Source organism: Balaenoptera musculus, chromosome 2, assembly GCF_009873245.2.
Source record: "Balaenoptera musculus isolate JJ_BM4_2016_0621 chromosome 2, mBalMus1.pri.v3, whole genome shotgun sequence".
Lineage (NCBI taxonomy): Eukaryota > Metazoa > Chordata > Mammalia > Artiodactyla > Balaenopteridae > Balaenoptera > Balaenoptera musculus.
Genome location: NC_045786.1, coordinates 74,694,042 through 74,711,148, shown reverse-complemented (window position 1 = coordinate 74,711,148; position 17,107 = coordinate 74,694,042). Strand labels below are relative to the sequence as shown.

At 43.3% G+C, this 17,107-nt stretch overlaps 1 protein-coding gene across 1 annotated transcript in view; it reads right to left on the bottom strand.

Moving 5' to 3' along the window:
- MYO1E (myosin IE) overlaps window positions 1-17,107 on the bottom strand; it is a 203,090-nt gene that overhangs the window by 29,862 nt on the left and 156,121 nt on the right. Inside the window, exons 18-22 of the mRNA XM_036841088.1 lie at window positions 13,732-13,830; window positions 7,252-7,396; window positions 3,403-3,517; window positions 3,021-3,190; window positions 1,495-1,640 (exon numbers count right to left, since the gene is read on the bottom strand). Coding sequence (XP_036696983.1) covers window positions 1,495-1,640; window positions 3,021-3,190; window positions 3,403-3,517; window positions 7,252-7,396; window positions 13,732-13,830 — 675 coding nt within the window. The remainder of the gene's footprint in view (window positions 1-1,494; window positions 1,641-3,020; window positions 3,191-3,402; window positions 3,518-7,251; window positions 7,397-13,731; window positions 13,831-17,107) is intronic.

Below are 17,107 nucleotides of genomic sequence, written 5' to 3'. Positions count from 1 at the left end.
ATCAGCAAATATGCCCAAAGCTGTGACTCCTGGGCTTGTAGCCACGGCTACTGCCAAGTGTGCACAGCACGTTTCAGCTCACCCAGCTTAGCCAAAGTATAGCTGGTCCCCATGCAAGAAAAAAAGAGAAGCTTCCAGTTGGGTTCCTTGGACCAGCAAGGGCAGCCTCAGGGCCCAGCTAGCCAGGAGACTGTGGCCAGCAGGTCGTGGCCCATGAGCTGAATTCTCAGAAAGACCTCTGAGGAAAACCCGACAGCGCCTAGAGCGTTTCCGTGAAATCCATGGCACTGAGACCCACCTGAGGTGGGGCTGCAAAAGGCTGCCAATGGACTCATCTGCTTAGTTCTACCACATCCTGAACGGAAGGGTTTTAAACTCGTAACCTCACTGCACTGCCTGGCTCTTTATCAGGAAAATTGGGAGCAGATAGAATCAGAAACCACAGTGACACAGGCAAGAATGGACACAACTTAAAATCTGCTTTGGATTATCACACTGGAGCCAGGATTTCTAGCCTGGTAAATCAGACGCCTGAGCACACAAAACCCCTGCTTTTTCCCAAGAGCAGCAGTTTTGTCTGCTGTGTGGAATAAGAGTTCCAAATTCCAGGAAGACATGTTCACAAGTAACCAGAACATCTCTGCTTTTAATGCAGTGGCAGCCTGAAGCTTGCCCTGAGAGAGGCAGTGCTATCCTCAGGAGGGCCAGGGACGTGACTCAAGGAGGAAGCTACTGGGCTCAAAGGGGCCTTTCTTCCTCTTTTCTTAGCCTTCTGTGGACTGAGAGGATTTCCTCTCATCAGAGGGAACTCAGTCTGGGAGTTATTAGCAGGGGACTTAGGGAAGTCTCAGCATGCAGAGAAGCCCCTCTGCCAAAAGCAAGCCATAGTGCTGACAGGAAGAGCAAGGGCCCCTACCTGTGAACTTGGAGTTGAAGGGAGCATTTGGCAATGACTCCAGGGCTACAGATTATGGAGACCAATTTGTACTCCCCCCCTCGGTATTAATAGGCATAAAGGGCTTCAAGGAGTCCAAAGAAACTTCCCACCTAGGACAGTCAGAGGTCACAGCAAACTAAAAAGCAGTACTGATGACCTAATGGCCACCTGTGCTTGGGCCTTTCCTGGTGAAGCGGGTTAGGTCTTCAACAGGGGTGAGGTGGGCTTGGGGGCATTGGCCCTACTTCAATAACAGCAATTGTGCTGGTTGTTTCACATACTACATTTATTTCTCAAACTTTATGGGAACAAAGGATCTGGGTATCCCTTGATCAGAGGAGCAGATCAGAAGGCAAATTTTTCTCGTCATCTTGGGACTCCCTGAGAGCCATGAAGATGAGCTCTTCTTTGGGAAGAAGAGGAAACTGGGTTCGCATCATCATGATTTTTTACAACTGGGAAGCCTGACCGGGCCTTTCTCCAGGCTGTGTTTGGAAGAGCGGTTGGTGTTGTTGAGGAGAGACAGGGCTCCCCTGCCCCCAGCCCTGGCCACTCACCTGAGGGACACAGACAAGATCCTCTCCGTCTCGATTCTCCGCTTCAGCACCTCCTTCACGAGGCCTTTGTCTGGACCCTGCTTGACCTTTTCTCGTCCAATTAAGTACAAGCATTTCGGAGTAAGAAGCAAGTCTCGCTTTACGCTCTGCAAGGAGAGGTGTTTTAAAAAGTGTCAGAGTGACAACAGTCCAGACAAAGGGCATTTGTGACCAGGTGAAGGGACGCTGCTTTAGGTAGCGAACTTTCACTACCATCGGATGGCCATTCCATTTATCATCTAAGTCCCTCGAGAGCAAAAGGGGACATTGTTCATGACTCTTAGGTTGACATATGTAAAATTGCTGATACTTGACTCTCTTTGACTTACAAAAATGGCAGACCATCAGGACAACACCTAAGGTCTCAGGGCAAACCAACACATAGGACGACCCTACCAATGATCTGCTACAGAATGTTTCTCTCTCAGGGATCCGTGCATATATAAATTTTGTGAGCCCATGAAATTTTTACTTTTTAAAATTGACAAATTTTCATTTCAATGACAATCCTTAAAAATCTAATATAAACATACTGTATTATATACGCAAACACTACTTAGAGACTTAAGCACTCATGTTTGCATTCAAATCTGCCACCAGAGCAGCTGGTACCATACTCCGGTTGTAAGGAATGATTTGGTTTTGGTAAAACAACGTCATCCTTCTTGTGAAATTAATATTTTTATTTATTTATTTTTTTTCCTGACCAAAAAAACAAACAAGAACCAACACACATAAAAAGCTCTGAATGGGCCCATAAGCTATTGTGGCTTCATATTTCACTATTAGGGTCAAGATTTTATCAGGCAAAAGAAAATGTCTAAGGAAAGAGGTAAAAAAAAAAAAAATCAGCTGGCCCCCAGTGGCTCTGTGAAAGCCCTGCATAGTCATTTGCTCAGGGAAAATGGGTAAGAACACTTCACTTTATATCCTGAATCTTTTGATCCAATGAGTCTACTCCTATCAATTTATTCTAAAAGCATCAGTAGACAAATGCACAAAGACATGTGAAAGGATGCTCACTGCCTCCTTTTATTTACGATGGTTTAAAAAAAAAAAAAAAGCCCACTGAGAACAGATTAATGAGAAACTGGTTAAAAATACAGTGAAGCAACTGTTGAATGGGATACTACGCAGCTAAACAAAATAATTTATATTGACACATCTATTAATATGGAAAGTTCTCCCTGGCATATTTTAAGAGCAAAACAACCTAGGACATAAACCAGCAGGTAAGGTAGATCTCATTTTTGTAAAACTAAATATACAAATGTATGCCTTCCAAAAAATGTTCTAAAGGATACACACAAAATGTTAATAGTGATTGTTTCTGGGTACAGGTGGCTACTTTTGGCTTATCTGCATTTTCTAAATTTGTCTACAACGAGCATGTTCTGTTTTGGTAATCAGAAAAGCAAAATTACGAGTTATTTTTAAAACTAAGGAATCTGTTTGGTGACTCTCAGAGGTGGGCAGTCAGCGTGTACCTTGAACCTCCTGTCATACTTGGTCACCGTGTCTGCAAAATCAATCTTCTCTCTCTTGCCCACAAACTGCTGGAGTTCCGGGTGCTCTTCCATCCCTATGTAGTCCCCGATGAAGTTCCTGTTAATACTGTTTCTCCTTCTCTCCTTCTTGTTCAACAGGAGGTCAGAGGCTGCAATTCCCAAAAGGGCAGAGAAGGGAGAAGGATCAATCCCCGAGGAGGAGGAGGAAAACGCTCAGTGTGGGAAGACACAGAGAAACTCTAAATGAATGCAAGGTTTCAACACACGACATTATATGCAAAGTAAAATGAACTTGTAATTCATCTAAGTTCAAAAGTATTCTTAGATCTGGCAAATTCATGAAACAAAATGACTACAATACCCTCTTCTCTCATTTGGACATATTTCTTCCGGGCCACGAATTTCCTCCATGATTTCTGTATCACTCGAGCATACCCATCGTACTTTCGCTCTCTCATTTCTTCTAGAAGAAAGAGCTGTGAATATAGAGAAGACCGATGTGAGCCAGTTCACAGGACCTGAACATCACTTTTTTGGGTATTTTAGGGACATTCAGTTTAGCCGAGGACATAATGCGGAGCAGCTTCTCAGACTCATAAACAAAGGTGAAAAAATGTTTATGATCACTATAACTTTTATATATACATAGTCTTTTAATATAATATATATTATAATACTATAATATAATATGCATATTCTTTTAACAAAAAACATCGTGGAAGATAGCTGGATCTGAGTGTATTCACTTGGACCTTAATGATGGTGTCTGCCCTGCCTTGCTCATAACCTCTATGAGAATCAAATGAGTGATTCAGCACTTATCCACTTATTTCCCACCTCGATCCAAAGAGGATATTAAGTGGCTTGATCACATGAGCTCATGGAGGCAGTTGTTTAGTGCTGCCTATAGCCTCTTACTAGAATTTTCCAGCTTTTTCAAGAGCAGAGCCTGTGCTGCAGTGGAAAGAGGGCTGCCCTCCTCTTGGTTCCATGAAGTATAGACTTCCTGCCTCACAGAAATCTCCAAGGAGTCACTGGGGCAGAGATAATAACGAGTGACTGGAGCTGGACTTCACATGTGTTACTTAGGACTTAGATTCACCAAGAGGGGCTGGAGACTGTTTTAGTTAAGGGCTCATATCACACACTGGCAGGTGTTGAGACTCAGGCCACCTTAACGATGAATACTGATTTCTGCACCCCACTCAACAGAGCTCTGGAGTAACGAAGATGACAGCAAGCAGCTGTAATGAACCGAGTGCCCACTACAGGTCAGGAATCATTCTAGATGCTTTACACACATTCTTCCATTCTACCACTCAACAACTACATGAACCACATATTTGTGTTATCTCCATTTTACAGATGAGAACATTGGAACTAAGATTGGGTGGGGCTGGAAAGTGAACGAAGGTGTTTCGACGTACAAGTCTTTCCCCGTAAATCTGCATCTAATCAACTCGTAAAATGGTGGGAAACTCTCATTCACCACTAGGAAGTGGTTTACATGACTCTCTAGGAACAAAAATAAAACGGACCAATAAAAACCCAAAGTAATGCCGATGAATGTCATTGTTAAAATGTTCCAGAAGTAAACAAGTGAATTTGGTTTGAAGGCAGCTGGGCTTGATTTGTTGTCTCTTGTTTATCTGGGTTCTGTACCCTGGGGCCACATCGATCTCCTCCTGACACTCAGATTCTCCTTCTCACATCCCCAGCTGTGTCAAAACCACATCTCAAACTCAAAATACCAAGAGAGCGGCACTTTATTCCACAGCCATCAGTGCCATATACAATAAGCACAAGGAGCATATTTCCAAAACAAAAGATTTTTAACAATTGGACAGAATGTTTAAAATCTGAGCCCTGCGGTTGCCTGGAAGGTTATCCGTTGGTGTTTCTTATCTTGTGTGTTGGGTTGCTGGGTAAGTCTTGTTTTCTTCTTCTTTCCCAGAGCTATTTTGGGAGTGTCATAGAAAATACACTTGTGACTCAGAAAGGATGAAGACGCAACCAGTTCCCAACTTCCTATAGACTAGTTCAAAGATTATCTGGTTTTTAGGTTCTTTCCAAAAGCCATATGGGTTAGAAATCAGGGAGGTTCAAGAAGAAAAAGAGACAGAGAAAGAGAGGGAAAAAAAAGCAAAAATCATGGACACATGTAACAAATAAACAAAACCAAACCAAACCCTCTGGTGCCTGATGTCTAATGTGGGTTCTTAAAAGCAAATGGGTTATTTTGTAAATTCAGCACATTTACTATAAAAATCAAGGCGAGATCACAGGGTAGATTTTTAAAAACCATTTTTCTTTTTTTGGCCTTACCATGCGGCATGCAGGATCTTAGTTCCCCAACTAGGGATCGAACCCGTGCCCCCTGCAGTGGAAGTGTGGAGTCTTAACCATTGGACCGCCAGGGAAGTCCCTAAAAACCAATTTTTGTAAAAGTATTTGCAATGTCAGGGCTAGATGTGGATGGATGAGTGATGGTGGTGGGGAGAGAGTAGTGATGATGGGATTTGTGTGCGTGTGTGTGTGTAAAAAGATGGGGGAGAGGACAGTCAAGCGATGGTAAAAAGCAATTGGGAGGAAGACACGGAAAAGAAAAACCAAAAATAAATCTTGATTTTTGAAGTAAAATCTCAAAGCTCAACTGAATCAGAAAAAAAAGTATGAAAAATATTGAGGCTGTTTTTGTGAAAATTTAGCAAGTCGAAAAAGTAAAAGTGGGTATAAAACAACAGAAGAGTTCTCCATTGTACCAATAAATCACTCCATCCCGTTTTAGAAAGAACAGGAACTGTTCTGTGGGTTGCTTAATGGTGTATGACACAACATTTTCATTTTATAATTGGAAATGAAATTACTTTGAAGCTACAAATAACTCCAAGTGGAAAATGCTACCACAAACTTTTCATAAATGGGTTCTATCGATGTGTGCCACTTATTTATTTAACAACCTTTACGGTTCATAAAGCCATTCAGTTACAACCATTAGCATTTCTGATCTCAGGCTGATCCTGTGAGGCAGGCAGAGCAGCCTTGGGGCCCATTGTAAAGGAGAAAACTCACCGCGAGACCAGAATTTGCCTAGAGTCAAGTGTTTCCATTATGACCAACGCTGCAAGTTCTCATGGTATTTCCCCTTGATATGGTGACTAATTTTGCCAGATTCACCAAAGACTCCTGAAATGGAGTCTTTGATTATTACAGGAACCTCAAGAAATGGTGATGCCCAGCCCCGGTTAGTTCCAGCAGTTTCTCCAACTTAAAAAGGAGTATCTTTGGGACTTCCCTGGCGGTCCACTGGTGAGGACTCCATGCTTCCACCGCAGGGGGCACGGGTTCCACCCCTGGTCGAGGAACTAATATCCCGCATGCTGCCCAGTGCAGCCAAAAAAAAAAAAGTGTCTTCATTCCACAGCCCCAGAGCTATGGGGCAGAAGAACTGAGGGGCTGGGCTGGGTTCCTGTTCAAACTGAGAACTTCCTGTGGACGGATGTTCATTAGGCTCAGAGTGACCACACCCTCATCAGGAAAGATTAAGAAGTTCCACTAAATTCATCTGTGGAGGTCTGATAAGTTTGCAAATTGTTAAACCTTTATGTTTGAATTCCTTACTGGTAAATATCCCTGTCCTTTAAGCCCAGAGGTTTCTCCTTCTACCTACTGGTCTCCTCAAAGTCCTTTCCGGGCTTCCTCATGGTCTTCAAGATACAGTTCTGGGAATGGTCACTCCCAGGCTCTGCTCCCCCTTTAAGGAGGAAGTTGGGGCCTGTGTGACACAACCTGCTTGGTGTCACCCAGGTGAGGATGTAGGTTTACCCAAGCCTCCTTTGTGGGCAAAGAAGTACCTATTAGCTTAGGCACTGTTGGACATTAAAAATAACTACTGGGCTCTTCCTATGAGCCACTTTCCTCACGAGGCTCTGAGTACACAAAAGCACACAAAACACTCCCTGACCTTAAGGTGATGACATCTAGAATGGGAGAGGCACTTTAAGTAAGAAAAGAAAACAGCTTTGTACCCATGCTGAGGGCTCTGGGGTGTGGAGAATGGCCTATACTTAGACTGGGAGCAGCGGAAAGTCTTCTTCGAGGAGCCCACCTTTAAGGCATGAACAGCAGGATGAGGAAAAGATGGCAGCCACGCCATGGGGAGGGGGCCGACAGGGGCTGCGGGGAGAGGGGTGGCCCCGAGGAAACTCACAGACTCGGGGGCTTTGACGAACACTTTGCTCTTCCCGAGCTGGAACTGGTCACCGTCCATGTTGACAGACTGCAGCAAGTGCAGGACGCCTTGTTTCTCATCCCCTCTCCACGAAGGCCAGGTGGCTTTGGTCAGAATGGCGTACCTGTGAGGACAATGAGGGAGAGAAAGATCAGGCCCAAAGGCACTCGGTGCTGCTAGGGTCCTGGCCATCCCCTCACCTCCCTTCCAAGGCTCAGGGATGGACCTTGACAACTGCAAAAATCCACTGGGTCCGGATCGCCCATTTCAGAGCTGCCTCCTGACTTCTTCCTTATCTGACCATGTCCACGCTAAGACCCTGGAGAAAATCTGCTTTTCCTTTCTCCCACTGTCTAAAAATAGCATTCCTGAAGGGTCACCAATGACACTCTTCCAGCAAAATCAAACGGTCTTTTCTCAATACCAATTTCCCCTGATTTCTCAGGAGCACTTGACAGTCAATGCGAAGAGTTTTACAAAGCTCCCCATAAGCAGCTGTTATGATTACGATGGATCAACTTTCATCTTTGGAGTTCTCTGCATCTTGAGTCAGGAGGCGCTGGTGATCTGGTCCTTGGCTATTCTCCAATCTCGTCTCTCTACTGTCCTCTGGCTCACCACGTTCCTGGGAGGATGGCCTCTTCTTCATGCACATTCAACACTTTCCCTCCTCAGAGCCTTCACCCATGCTGTTCCCTCTACCAGGTGTGCTGTTCCCCAAACTCCTCAGGTGGCCGGCTCCCACGCAGGGGGTGCTCCCCTTCAGTGACACTTCAAGAGAGGCCTTTGGGGTAGACCCAAGCAAAAACTGTCCCCCTGCTATTCTCTCTCATAGAAAATAGTATTTTTCCTTCAGAGCATGTATCATAATTCGTAATGATAGTCATGTTTGCACCTGTTTGGTTACTTCACGCCACCCCCATGGGGACAAGAGCGCCATAAATGGGTGCTCAGCCTGCACATCCGGCACCTTACACAATGCCAGGAACACGGCGGTAAGAACGAACACGAAGGGCTCCAACACTACAGGGCGCTCTCTGCATCAGGTGCTACCCTCGGTGCGTTAGATCCTTGATCTCATTTTATTCCTACAGCAACCTCATCCAGCTGGTCTTTCCATTTTGCAAAGCAGGAAACACAGGCAACTAGAGACCCACTCAAGGCTACTTAGCTAGGAGGTGTCATAGCTGGGATTTGAACCCCAAGCTGTTTCTTTCATGACGGCACTACCTACAAGGCATGGATTGGTATACAGGTAAATATTTCCTTTAAAGATGGTACAGTCTACTACATGTCTATGTTAGAAACATCACAATTATGTAAGAAGCTAATCTAATAGAGGAGACAGAAGCACATTACAAAATGTCAAATACAGAAGGTACCAAAGACTTGAGGCAGAAGGAAGGGAAAGAAGGATGGAGGGAGGGAGGGAGGAAGAAGGAGAAATCAGAGGAGAGTGTGGGTGAGAAATTGGAGGGCGTGGCCTATGGGCAGGCACATCTAGAACATACGCAATGAATGGGCCCCAGGCCTCTGAAGAAGCCAGCGTCCTCCTTTGTTCCCAGAAGCTACTATGTGGATTAGACTGATTTATGGCATCCAAGGGAGAAGGGAATGGTGACAAGAAGAGTGGCTCTGCCTTCAGGACCCAGGGCTCCCTAAGAGGAAAGAACCAGTGTTCATCACACCCTTAGGTCTAGCTGGCTGGGACTAAGGTGATTCTAGGGACCCTCTCTGGTCCTCCTAAATATCCACATCTTGCCTGATAATACAAATTTCCTGGAGAAGCAAATCCTCTTATTCACTAATCAGCGATAAAAAGCTTAAAAATGAAAATGCCTGGCTGAAGCCACACATTAGCAGGAATACATTTCACATGTGGCATAATGAAGTCAGTTATACAAATTAAGTCACATAAAAATGACTGATAGCAGGGTTGCCATTGGGGGATGTGGTGAAAAAGTAGGAATGTACTGGCAATATAAATGGATGAGGGAGAAAGTTCATGCAGGGTATGGGTGAGAAAGAAAAGACCAGACTCCCAAGGTGACAAGTTTCTAAGAGTACGAGTCTGCCTGGCTTGATCTAATCAAATCAAAATTATAAACCAAAGTATTTTTATTGTGCAACTTCAAATAGGTAGCTCTTTGCAATTCACATTTTCCCCCCTATTAAAATAATGCTGTACAGTATTTTTTAAATCTTCCTATGTCATTCAAAGATGCAGACGAGGTTGAAAAATAAGAGTTTAGACCGAACTTTTCAACAATGGATTTCAATATCCCTTTTAATCCTCAGTGTACTAATGGGCATGAATCCTAATCTCTACTTCACCATTTTATTTCAGACTTTTTATTGGATACTCTCAAAGTTCAGGAAATTTTTCTGAACATCTGACTCCAAATCTGAAGAGAGATGACCTACTTAACAGGGTATTGATAAATAATAGTAAGTGTCCTATAAGAATTCTTTCCAGGAAGGGAAGGAAAAAGAAATGAACAGTCACCACCATCTAAAGATGCTACCTCCATTGCCTCTTTAGCCTTTTGTTCCCAGCTACTGTGAATATACTCCTGATAGCCACTTTTTCCCTCCACTAATTTCAGAGCTACTACTTGTCCTATAACATACTAAGAATGAATTCACATTGCCTTCTTGTATTTCCATGGAAGACTTAATAATAAATGACTTTAAATAACTAAATTATGACCAATGTCAGTATGAACTTCTGAATTAAAAAAACCTGTTTAGAAGTCTTATAAATAAAAACAAATATATAAAAACATAAAAAAAAAATAATAATGCTGTATTTCTCATTTGGTTTTTTTTTTTTCTTTTTTCTTTTTTTAATAGTAAGGAACTTGTTTTGAAGAGACTTTTTCTTCTTCCTTTTCCTGACAAGGCCTCTGAGAGTTTGGGTCTGGGTAAGACATGGGAATTGCCTGGCACTTCCAGAGCCCTTTGACAATGGACCGCTTGTGGTGGTCCCCTTGGCTTTCAGGAAGCTTGATGGTATCCTCCTTACTTCCTTTTGTACTTCACTGGAGAGACCAGGGCATAATTCTAGTACAGTGTTCTCCCACTGTGTAAGTACACCCAGTTCACTCGTCTTTCTCCAGGATATATTGGCGGGGACGGGTTGCACAAGGCAATGGTGCACTGCCTAACAGGTTGCCTGTGATAATTCTGGAGACATGAGGATAATAGCTTATACTCCTTTCATCAAGTATTTTCAGTTTAAGACCAAAATTTCATCTCAAGACCTTTGCACTGGCTGTTCTCTCTGCCTAGAACTCCCTTTCCTGCCCCTAGTCTGGAAGGCTCCTTGTAATCTCTCAGATGACCAATCCAATGGTTCCTTCTCAGACGAAATGCAGCCCAGCAGACCTCTAGCTGCTGGCACTTGGATTTAAGGATGTTTCTGACCCCCAAGGACACTAAAATCCTGGCAGCCAGCAGGACACTCGCTACACTCCATACCTGAGATAATAAAGGTATAAGATGGTTTAATTACTCACAGGGGATCACAGGATGAGACAGTGACCGGCAGATTCTGGACAAATCCTGTTACAACCCCAGACTCATACACCTTATGGAAAACAGCACTGTCTCTGGAAAAATATTCCTTGCCCATTGACAGATATATGGCCTTGTAGCCATTTTTGAGTGGGAGACTAAACATGTACTTTTTATCGAAAAACAAATTTTCCTTCCAAACTTCATTTTTATTATCCTCCCAGTACTCTCAAATCAAAAGAAATATGACAACATCAAAAGAGCCTCCTTTTTATAAGACAGGGCTGCCTGTTTGTCTCTTTTGAAAGGAAAAGCCCACAGCAGGAGAGCTAAGAAGGGAGGCATCCAAGGATAAAGTCATTTCGGTGAAAGTCCCTCAACACAAAGGGCATAACAGATATGCAATAAATGCTTACCCTGTGTAAGGCACAGAAGAAAGTACCACCCGTGGAACCATGAAGCTAGCCCGGCACTTGCGAGAGGTCCAGATTTTATAACCAGGTCATGTCACAGCTCATTTAAGGAGCTGCAGCAAACAAGTAACACAGCCCGCTCAGGGCACCCCAGACATTCTTGCCGGGAGAGGAAGGCGTGGACTTCCCGCTCCTCCCAGCGCGGTGGAGCTCACAGCAATGCTTACGGAAGTCAGGTTTGTCGGTTTGTTTTTAAATAATATGGAAGGAAGGAGGTCTTTCAGAACTGGTTTCTCAAAAACAAATAAACAAACAAAACAAGGTCAGATTAAAAAAAAATCTGATCAGTTTTCAATAGTAATGCCAATTAGGGAGAATCTGCAAATATCGCATAAAGAGTTTTTAAGTACAGAAAAAATACTGAAGGAGGATAAAACTATAAACATTTTGGAATTGTTGAGGACAGGCCTTTCTAAATTAGGGCAAGACGGAGGAAATACTTTTCGTTCACTATTTTCTGAATTTAATTTTTTTTTCCTCTTAATTAAAAAGGGGTATTTTCAAAGAAATGTAGTTCTACAAAAATTTTAATGATTATCTAAGCCATGGTTCTCAACTGGCTTTGCCCCCCAGGGGACATTAGGCAATGGCTGGATACAGTTTTGGGTGTCACAACTCGGGGAAGATGGGGATGGGGGTGGCATAGGGGGTTGGCACTGCTGGCATCTAGCAGGTAGAGGCCAAGGAGGTTGCTAAACATCCTGCAATGTACAGGACGGCTGCCACGATGAGGACTCATCCAGCCCAAAATATCAACAGCTGAGGTTGAGAAATCCTGTTCTAAGCTAGTGTCACCCATCTGCTTAAAGAAGAGCAAAGTCTTTGATAATTAACATTTCAGTTGTTTGTCAGCAAATGGATGCCGGTACAGTGATGCAAGAGCGCTCCAAATTTATTTTCTCACTTTCCTAAAGACACCTTTTTTATATTGCTCTGCTTACACTAGAGGTGTAGTGGGCCCTTTAATTCAGAGAGCTGTGTCAGTGAATTTTATTCCTAGTCTAATCAGCCTCCAAAATTATCAGCAATCTTGAATGTGTGGGGACAGAATCAATGAAGCTTTACTGTATGGAATGATCTGCGCTTTTGCTAAGCCTCTTCTGACCTTCCACATATGATGACCCACACTGATGAGCAGTAGGTCAGCCATCCCAATCTCATGGCAGAAGAAACAACATCCCCAAAGGGAAAGCTACTTTATTAGAAGTACTGGATTTCAAAGACAGCAATTAAGCTCTTCTCCATCCTACAACCTCTTTGTTACATACAATTTGAATTAAATAAAAATTTCTTACATCCTGCTCCTGTATCATACACCAGGAAGACATAATTATTTTCTGATTAAAATACTAAATATGGCTTCCTTCCTTCATAAAGGAAATTAAACAGATGTAGAAGATCAATGGAACTTCGCTAATTTAGAGTCATTAGAGAAGTGAGAATCGTAATATTTTAAGGACATTCAATTTTATCCTTTTTAAACACAATGCAAAATAAGAACAATTTAGTACAGATCCTGCCAAATGCACTTTAATGGAAATATAAAAATCAGTTTAACCTTATATTTGGACTGTACAAAAAATCTGAGGTTAAATACTTTAAGCTTGTAAATATTTTCCTAAAATTGTCTTCATACTATTAATTTGCTCAGTCAAGTTAAATCTCAGTCCGTCCCCATGTCACAATTGCCATGAATTTCTGAACTGATCTGTCGCTCTAAACAGACAAAATACTTGTGGTTACTGATTTACTTACAATAAATAATGCTAAAAAGAACTGTATTATAACTTAACACTAAAAAGACAAATAATTTAAAAATGATCAAAGGTGATGTAAAATGGTACAGCCACTCTGTTAGAACAATCTAGCAGTCCATCAAAAAGGTTAAGCATAGTTACCATTTGACCCAGCAATTCCATTTTTAGTTATGTCCCGAAGAGAAATAAAAACATATGTCCACATAAAAACATGTATGTGAACACTGGTAGCAGCATTATTCGTCATTCAAAACAGCCAAAATGTGATGTCTATCAACTGCTGGATGAATAAGTAAAATGTGGTATATTGGAACATTGGCGCAAGGGAATATTATTTGGCAATGAGTAGGAATGAAGTGCAGGTGTATGCTACAGGATGATCCTTGAAAACATTATGTGAAGTGAAACAAGCCAGAAACAAAAGACACATATTACATGATTCTATTTATAAGTAATGCTCAGAATAGGCAGAGAAAGAAGTGTCTGCTTAGGGCCAGGGGTGAGGGCCGAAAAGGGGGCTGATGACTCGGGAAGTGAGATTTTTCTTTTTGAAAATGTTCTGAAATTAATTGTGGTGATGGATGCACAACTCTGTAAATATATTAAAAGCCGATGAATTGTATACTTTAAATGGGTGAATTGTATGATATGTGAATTATATCTCAATAAAGTTGTTTAAAACAAAAAAGAGTCCAGAGTCACCAGCTCATTACCTCTGCAGGAATTTTTGGAAGACGCGCCGATAGGCATACCCAGCTCTCCTCACTCGAATGTTCTCTTTTAGGCCCAGATATTCTACTTGATGCTTTACCCTATAAAGGAGAGAATAGGGCCAGGACATTACTGGATAATCTTTTCACTCTGTTCTCCCACCCACCATTCCCCCCAAACTCCCAATTCCACACTGCAGGGAAGCATATTAAAAAAGATGATAATTTATAGTGTTCAGAGTCTGAGCTGGCCCTCAGGTTATGTAATATTAACACATATCTGGTTAACTGAAAGGGTAGAAATCTGATTCAGGAAAATAATTTTCCTTTCTCCCATCCTCCAAATCCCAAACTCACCACCAGCCTTTTCTCTACTAAGGAAAATATACATGAGGTTGCCAATTAGAGATATTTGCTCATTTTAAGTATTTTTCACAAATACTGGCTTCACCCCAAGCTTTGAGGCAGGGAATGCATCACCCATTGATTCCTTTCCCGTGAATCACATAAAAAACAATGTGCCTCATGTGAAAACATTGTTTCATTCATTATAACTTCCATCACTAGGAAACCTTCTTATACAAATTTTTGTCAACAAGACAACTAGTTCAACATATTCTGTTACGTTTAAAATGTCATGCTTGGGACTTCCCTGGTGGTGCAGTGGTTAAGAATCCACCTGCAAATGCAGGGGACACGGGTTCAAGCCCTGGTCCGGGAGGATCCCACATGCTGCGGAGCAACTAAGCCCGTGAGCCACAACTACTGAAGCCCTTGCGCCTAGAGCCTGTGCTCCGCAACAAGAGAGGCCGCGACAGTGAGAAGCCCGCGCACCGCAACGAAGAGTAGCTCCCGCCCACCGCAACTAGAGAAAGCCCACGTGCAGCAACGAAGAGCCAACACAGCCAAAAATAAACAAACAAACAAATAAATAAATGTCCTGCTTTTTGCATATTCTTGGAGTGCCGTCAACTCCTCAGTAAACATCAGCCAGGCTGGCAATGCCCGCTGTTCCCCTGGGTATACCATCTCCTTCCCTCAGAAGGAGTCCTCTTTCAAGACTGTCCTCAGAAGGTCAAGGCCTGAGAACTCTACTAGGGCAGTTGTTTAGAATCCAGGGCAGGCAACTTTGCCAAAGCCAAACAGAGACACATTTTCAACAGGAAAAGAAAAATAAACTACACGCCATAAACTTGTGGAATGAGTAACCCTGTCCACCAAGAACTTCAATTGACCCTGTGATCCCTGACAACGAAGCACACTGCCCTTTCATGGACCCCGACATTCCACGCTCACGGATGAGGTGAGACCATCTGTCACACAGTAAACCTGAACCGAGATGAGGGGGCAGATCCCAGGAAGCCATCCTACTAGAAATACAAATCAACACTTGACCAAGGAATACCTTAGACTTTGTAAAACCAGTTTACATGAGTGTATGTTAGGAAGTTCCTCACTGCAATTCAAATAAGGGGTGTAATTTAAAAAAAAAAAAAAAAGGGAAAACACCCTGGGGGAAATTCTATGAAAATTTACTGAATAAAATGTACCACTTTCTTCATTTCTCCAGCTTCTGATATTCCAATGAATCAGTTTGGATTTTATGAGAAGGTAGCATCAGGGCTGAGGAACTTCCAACCAGTAGCTACTGCAAGATTTCCACATTAGAGTGACGATCAACAGAGCTGGATACGTGGAGCAGGGGAGAGTGTGCCAGGGAGGGTTTGCATTTGGAGGGCAAGCGAGATGTTTTCATTCACAATTAGGTTTGCTGGGAAGGGAAGCTGGAGAGAGTCTGAAGTAGGGGGAAGGGAAGCTGGAGAAAGTTTGAAGTAGAGGGAAGTGTGGGCTAAAGCACCCCTTAGCAATACCTCTGCTTCCTAGACTCTCGTAATTTATTTATTTATTTTTAATAAATTTATTTATTTTATTTATTTATTTTTGGCCGCACTGGGTCTTCGTTGCTGCGCGCGGGCTTTCTCTAGTTGCAGCGAGCGGGGGCTACTCTTCATTGTGGTGCACGGGCTTCTCATTGCGGTGGCTTCTCTCGTTGTGGAGCACGGGCTCTAGGCGTGCAGGCTCAGTAGTTGTGGCTCGCGGGCTCTAGAGCGCAGGATCAGTAGTTGTGGCGCACGGGCTTAGTTGCTCCGCGGCATGTGGGATCTTCCCAGACCAGGGCTCAAACCCGTGTCCCCTGCACTGGCAGGCGGACTCTTAACCACTGTGCCACCAGGGAAGCCCTCGTAATTTATTTCTGACGTTGCCTGTGACACCACCCTTCTACTCTGTGTGTAAAACAAAAAAGAGTCCAGAGTCACCATGCACGAGATGTGAGTGCGGCGTGTGAGGGGGTGAGTGTAGGAGTGACGTAGAGACAGGCGGAGGCAGGATGACAGATAGGGGGGAACAGACGTAGGAGAGTTCATTCTGTCAGACTGAAGGAGTCCCGCTCTGGATTGACCCTCTTATTTAAAGAGGAAGAAACTGAGGACTCAGGAGATTAAGCGTTTCACTCAAACTAGTCAGTGATAGGCCAGCATCAGGATACAGTTCTTCCAAATCCTAGTCTAGCCCTTTGCTCTAGATGAGCTGTTCTCCAACTATGGGGCCCAGACCATCATCACTGGCATCACTTGGAGGCCCAGAAACTGACTCAGAAACTCTGGGAATGGGACCCAGCAAGAAGCCTTCCAGGGGATATTCTGACATTCAAGTTTGAGAACTAGTGTTGGAAGGCAAAAAGCCCCCGACATTTTCCATCTGTTATCCTCTTGATATCAAAGGAGAAAGTGAGTGACACAGTTCAGAAAAGCAGAGGGCAATTTAAGCACATCCAGGGGAATGACCATGAAGGGGAAGCGTCGGATTCCACATCCAGCTCCTTCAGAGGGAATGGCTGGAGGAGCTGAGTGCTGAAGAGAAGATCCCAGGGAAACACGGTGACTGCCTGCAACTAGGAGAAAAGCTGTCACACGGAAAAGTCCCAAGAATGATCCTGATGGCCGATTAGAGATTACAGTAAAACCGATTTAGAGAACGGCGGGAGAGCTTGCTAATGGCAAGAGGCATCCAAATGTGAACTGGTGACTTAGGAGGAGTGGGCTTCTTACCAGAGCCTGAATATCATCAATGGATAATATTGTAAGAGGAATCTCAGACTACCTTAAACTGAAAAATTTGAGCAATTCAATAGACAAGATGCCTTAGAGACACGCATCTACTGATGAGACTAGTCAGAATATTGTGGAATGACCAAATGGAAGGCTGCTACATCCCAACAGCACCTTAACATGAGAAAAAAGACGCTGCACCATAAAGTGTGAAAATACAAAGAAGGACTTGCAGACAGCAAATGCTTGAGCTTGGGCATCTTCCTTCC